Genomic DNA, 5972 nt, shown 5'->3' with positions numbered 1-5972 from the left:
GTTGTAGAGGTGGACCTAATAGAGTGGCCTGTGAGTGTATATACACACATTGTACTATCCAGAGAACTGTTTATCTAGATTCATTCATATGCCTGGGATGGACATACAGTAATAACAGAAACATACCTCAGCATAACAGCTGCACTGCAGCACAAACTCCAGCCTCTACAATGATCACACAGATGAATTGACACCTCTGTGAAACACAAACTGAGCATCACCTTCATGCAGGAGGATTCACTGCAGTACTGTTGGATTAGACTTAGTTTGAGACAAATGAACAGTGTTAACATATTAAAACATGTTACCATTAGCACCAACATGTGGCCAGCTGTCAATCTGCAAAAGGAACACTGAACTTAGAAATATGTTCCCCTGTTCTTACAGCTGAAATCTGGACCAGTGTTTGTACTTGCAACATGAATATGTTAAATTTTCCAAAAACTGCATGAAATGTTTTTTGAGTGATGCTTAAATATTGACTCATGAAAACAGCTGCTTCATGTGTTAAGCTTTAAGGTGTTGGTCAGATGTGACTGCAGTCAGTTCATGCATGAAGGAAATTACATTTATCAGTAAACTACTCATGCGTTTTACATCTATGCAAACCTGCTTTATCAGTATAATGTTTAATGAGTAAATTCTCTTGTGGATGTTTAAGTGTTTGAATGTTTTAAAAATGAAATATTGGTACAAAAGTCCAGCAGCTCTTCACTTTCTCCAGAATATACACATTCTAGTTGATACGGATAGAAATAAAATGTAGTTATGAAGAAGTAAAATGTCTCAGAGTAATTATCACACATTAACTGTCTACAGCATGTTGGTGTCACGGGAGCCAGGCTGCAGTATCTGAAGAGTGAAGATGTGTTTCACAGCTTTTCTAAACCAGGGGTAGAACAAGGCATAGATCAAAGGGTCCAGACCAGAGTTACAAAACTTCAGAAAGCTCATATACGATTCAAGTACAGAACCAATCAAGATGTTACTTCCTGTCAGACAGAGACCATAAAATGGACAATAGCAAAGCAGAAACACAATGATAACAACACCTAGAGTACCAGCTGCTTTCAGTTCAGACTTCATTGTCATTACAGTCCCTGAAGGCTGGAGTTTAACGGCTGCAACATGAGAGCGCATGGCACGAGCCTGAGACACCGCCACCACAAACACTCTCATATACAGACCTAGGATGACTATAATGGGAATAATAAAGGAGACAACAAGGTCCATATCTGCTGCTATAATGTTCATGATACACTCCCCGTGACAGGAATTATACCTGCCTGGTGGTTCCAGGTTATTGTGTAAAAGGAGAAAGGAAATAGCCACATAGCGGTCGACTGATATGAGCACCATGTTTCCTACAGAGGAATTCAGCAGAGTGACAGGGAGGAAGTAGTACAGAGCGCACAAAAGGTCACCCAGGACCCAGCAGGTCCACATCATGAGGATTTCAACCGGCATCACCAGGAAACCCATGATGAAGTCTGAGACCGCCAGAGAGAGGAGGAGGAGGTTTGTGGGCGAGTGGAGCTGCCTGCAAGAAGAGGACATCATGCCTGTGTATCATCAACAGTATCGTCACAAACAGCAGCTGCTGTGCAACAACAGTGCAAAGAATGACCCAACACCTCAGTGGATCAAAATAAAAATGAAGCTGAAGCCACTGCTCTGGGCTCAGATCAGGCTGCAAGACTGTGGAATGATGTTCCGAAAGATATTTAAAGCCTGTGGCTGTACCAGTCTCTGCTAACCTGTGGAAAGTCTGTGCAGGAGAAATGAAAGTCTGCAGATGTGTAGAAGAGCTCTGTAGTTATCAAAGTGTGAAAATAAACCTTGTGAGGTTACAATAAAACAACTTGGAGAGAAAGGTGAACATCTAAGAAGGGATTCAAAGCAGAAACTGTGTGAAAGTCAAAATTCCCACATTGTGTGGGGCCCTGACGTTACACCTTCAGGTTTCAGAAACAAATGCTGGATCTGATTTCAGCTGTAAAAACAGACACAGTTCATCTTTGTGACTTAAATGTTTCACACAGCCTTGAATCTGTCACCAAAGCTCTTTTGTCTCACAGTCTTTGTGCAACCAGAGCGAGGACACATTTCAATGTTATCAGTCAGAACTCAGCATTTCAAAGCCTGTGATTTCAGCCTCTGTGAGCCTGAGAAAAAGAGAGGAACTGAGGTTTGCTGACATAGAAAAGACTTGTAGAAGAAAACTGAGAACGTGAAACAATTTGTGCACAAATCAGGTTACACAAAGACTGTGGGAAATTCTGACATACTCACCTACTAAAGCTCTTTGCCACACACTTCCACTACCTGTTTTTAGGCCACACACAACACAAGCTTTGAAGTGAATTCTGAACATGATTTCACATGATAGCGGTGAATGTTGACAGTAAATAATGCAGAGGTTCATCAGTGCCTGTAGTGGGAGATGGAGATGATGACCAGCAGGTTGAGGATGGAGGTGAGCAGAGAGATGAAGAACAGCAGGGTGTAAACCAGCACATCCTCAGAGCGAGGAGGTGGTGGCCTCTTGCATGAGGTGTTCAGGAGCTGTGGGAAGCAAAGTTCAGCTTCATCCATCATCAGAGCTGCAGAGCTTGGACGCTTTGCAACCACAGCTCAGGCTGACACCTCCTTTATCTCCTTCCCCTCCTCTCTCTCTGGTGGACATAAACCTGCGTCATGCTCTGAACCAACCCAGTTTGTTCCTCTCGTGTACCACCGCCCTCTGCTTTAACACTACATCTGAATTAAACCAGTTACTTTTGGAAATGTTGGGTTTACTCTTGTTTTAGTTGTTTGTCCTGTCCAAACCTCAGCTTTTCCAAATGTCAGTCCACTGTGTTAAAATTTAGTGTAGCTGATTGCTGCTTTTAATAAGGAGTGATACTTCTGTTTTCAATCCAGCTTTGTCATGTTTGTCTCCATCACCTGAGTTAGTCTGTAAAAGAAGACCTAGGATGGCATATATACAAACTGTAAACAAAGCAGAGTTTGCTTACCATTATCATGGTTACAACCTCTTTTCATCAATAATGGCTGACAAGACCTTACAAATAGCACTGGCATTGTCAGTTCATGGCCTTTCTCTTGTCAAAGAAAGAAGGAAGAGGAATGGGCAAATATAATAAGGAACTGCACTAAATGGGTGAATATTTTTATCATCATTATAAATTTTGTTTTATTTTTTCTGTTTGTATACAGTGAAGAAGGAGCTGAACCGAAAGGCTAAGCTTTCAATTTACTAGTCAGTCCACGCTCCAACCCTCACCTATGGTCACAAGCCGTTGCTAGTGACCAAAAGAATAAGATCTTGAATACAAGCAAGTGGCCGAAATGAGCTTCCTTTGCAGGGTGGCCAGACTTACCCTTAGAAATAGGGTATGGAGTTTGGACATCTGGAAGGGGTTCAAAGTTGAACTGCCACTCCTGCACATTGAAAGGAGACAACTGAGGTAGTTCAGGCATTTTATCAGGATGCGTCCAGAGTGCCTCCCTTTGGAGGTTTACCGGGCATGTCCCACTGGTAGGAGATCCCGGGGCAGACCAGAACATTCTGGAAAGATTATATAAGTCATTTGCCCTGGGAACGCCTTGGAATCCTGGTAGAGGAGCTGCAATGTGTTGCCAGGGAGAGTGGCATCTGGACTACCTTGATGATCCTGTTCCCACCATCAACCGACCCTGGTAACCAGAAGAAAATGGAATGATGTGTGTATTCATTTGTAATTTTTTAAACATATATTCTACTTTCAGATTTCAGAATCATGTTTATTGGCCATGTATGTTTAGACACACAAGAAATTTGTCTTGGGTCCAGAGGCTCTCATTGTGATTGAAAATCAGCTAAATAATATGGAATTACGTGCTGAATCAGAATCTGCTTTATTGGCCAGGTGTGTCAGACACACAAGGAATCTGACTCTGCTACATCGGCTCTTAGTGTGTACTGTATGTACATATCCCCATTCAAGGGGCAAGTAAACCGTAAACCAGCATAAGGCTGCGTAATATAACAAAATAAGCAGTATTTACAAGCAACAAACACTGAAAACAATGCAAACTAAGCAGTATAAACAGGCAGTAAACAATGCAGACAGACAAAGGAATGCTCATTGAAATGAGATAAATAGGAATAAAAATAGAGTATATAAACAATAGAGACCTGTATGGATCTGAATAATCTGTACAATGTACAGTATATTTACAGGTGTTGCACTGAGGGTTATTGTTCAGTCATACTGTTGTGGGTCAAGTGTTCATTAGAGTGATGGCCTGGGGGAAGAAACTCTCCTTGTGCCTGGTTGTCTTGGCGCACAGTGACCTGTAACGCTGTCCAGAGGGGAGGACTTTGAACAGATTGTGTTCCGAGTGTGAGGGGTCTGCAGTGATCCTCTCTACCCTCCTTTTGACCCATGAGGTGTACAGGTCCTCCATGGAGGGCAGGCTCACACCAATGACCTTTTCTGCAGTCCTGACTGTCTGCTGAAGTCCTGTTTGGTTGCTGAGCCAAACCAGACGGTGATGGAGGTGCAGAGAACAGACTCGATGATTCCTCTTGTTGTAAGAATTACATTATTAATCATTATTTTTGCTGTGTTTTAATCAATATATGCTATTCAATGGGTTTTAAACTTTCAGAACAGAAACCTGTGAGAAACTGATTGTGTAAGTTGAAGGACATGTCTTATTTTTCTTACGAAACTCTGTGTGCTGTGATACACCCAACTACAGGATGTTCCGGATGAAGTGGGACACAACTGTCAACTGTAAGATAAACGTGTGCCAGTTTGATTCATTAACTCATGTTATCAGGGTGTCCCTTTTCAACTATATATTGTGCTGTTTGAATCTGTTTTACTCAGACAACTCTGTATGCTCATGCTGACTTGTCTCCTTGCTGCAAGTAAAGAATACTGCTTAAAATGTTCCCGTGACTGCGTTGCTCTTTTAAAAATTGTTTTGACACCTCTGTAGAACTGTATCAGCAGCTCCTGAGGCAGGTTGAATTTCCTGAGCTGGTGCAGGAAGTACATCCTCTGCTGTGCCTTCTTGTTGATGGTCCTGATGTTGGACGTCCACTTCAGGTCCTGGGAGATAGTTGTTGTACCCGGTACTTTTAACCATGCTAACTCTGAGAGACGAAGCAGTCCAAGTAACTTCAAAACAGTGCTGATTTATTCAATGAACACAGGTAAAAATTAACATTACATGCTCAGGCATCTTGCACCTCCAAACTGCACGCAGGCAAATGAAAGATGAAAGACCCTGAACCAAACCAGGCCTATACATTTATCTCTTCGGTTGGGCTAGCCCCATACTACACAGAAACGTCAACCGTGACGTGTCCCTGGTGCCAGCTTTGCAGCTGGCCATAGCAGTAGTCAAAACATGAAGTAAATCAATGTGTGTGTGTCTGTTGATTAAGTGCTGTGTAGCTAAAAACATTCTCACATGACCTCTAAGCATGCCTAAGCATTTAACAGTCTAACTAGACATCCTATCTCCACTAAACATTTCTAATACATAAAGTATCTATCCAATTTCTATCTGACTAAAAATACCTAACAGGGTCTTTCATCTTTCATCTGCCTGCGTGCAGTTTGGAGGTGCAAGATACCTGAGCGTGTAATGTTAATTTTTACCTGTGTTCATGGAATAAATCAGCACTGTTTTGTAGTTACTTGGACTGCCTCGCGTCTCAGAGTCAGTATGGTAAAAAGTACCGGGAACAACACCAGGAACTTGAACGAGATGCGGTTGTTGGGGTAGAGTCAAAACAGCAGAGGGGAGAGCACATCCCTGGGGGGCACCTGTGCTTATTGTCTGGGTGCTGGATGTGGTTTTCCCCACCTCATCTGCTGCTTCCTGTCTGTCAAAAAGCTAGTAATCCACTGACAGGTGGGGGCAGGCACAGTGAGTGGGGTCAGTTTGGATTGGAGGACGTCCGGGATGAT

The 5972-nt window shown here is 42.6% G+C and overlaps 1 protein-coding gene across 1 annotated transcript; it reads right to left on the bottom strand.

The window, feature by feature from the left end:
- Positions 1–813: 813 nt before the first annotated feature.
- LOC109971934 (trace amine-associated receptor 13c-like) lies at positions 814–1557 on the bottom strand. Its single transcript, XM_020620503.1, has one exon. It carries the CDS (start codon positions 1555–1557, stop codon positions 814–816), a length of 744 nt encoding a protein of 247 aa, XP_020476159.1.
- Between the last annotated feature and the right edge of the window lie 4415 nt (positions 1558–5972).

This window comes from Monopterus albus, unplaced genomic scaffold (assembly GCF_001952655.1).
Source record: "Monopterus albus unplaced genomic scaffold, M_albus_1.0 scaffold239.1, whole genome shotgun sequence".
NCBI classification, from domain to species: Eukaryota; Metazoa; Chordata; class Actinopteri; order Synbranchiformes; family Synbranchidae; genus Monopterus; species Monopterus albus.
Note: the sequence above shows the minus strand (reverse complement) of the source record. Positions and strands in the feature narration are given on the sequence as shown.

Coding starts and splice junctions, on each gene's coding strand:
- LOC109971934 (XM_020620503.1), bottom strand. CDS start 1,557: ATGTCCTCTTCTTGCAGGCAGCTCCACTCGCCCACAAACCTCCTCCTC.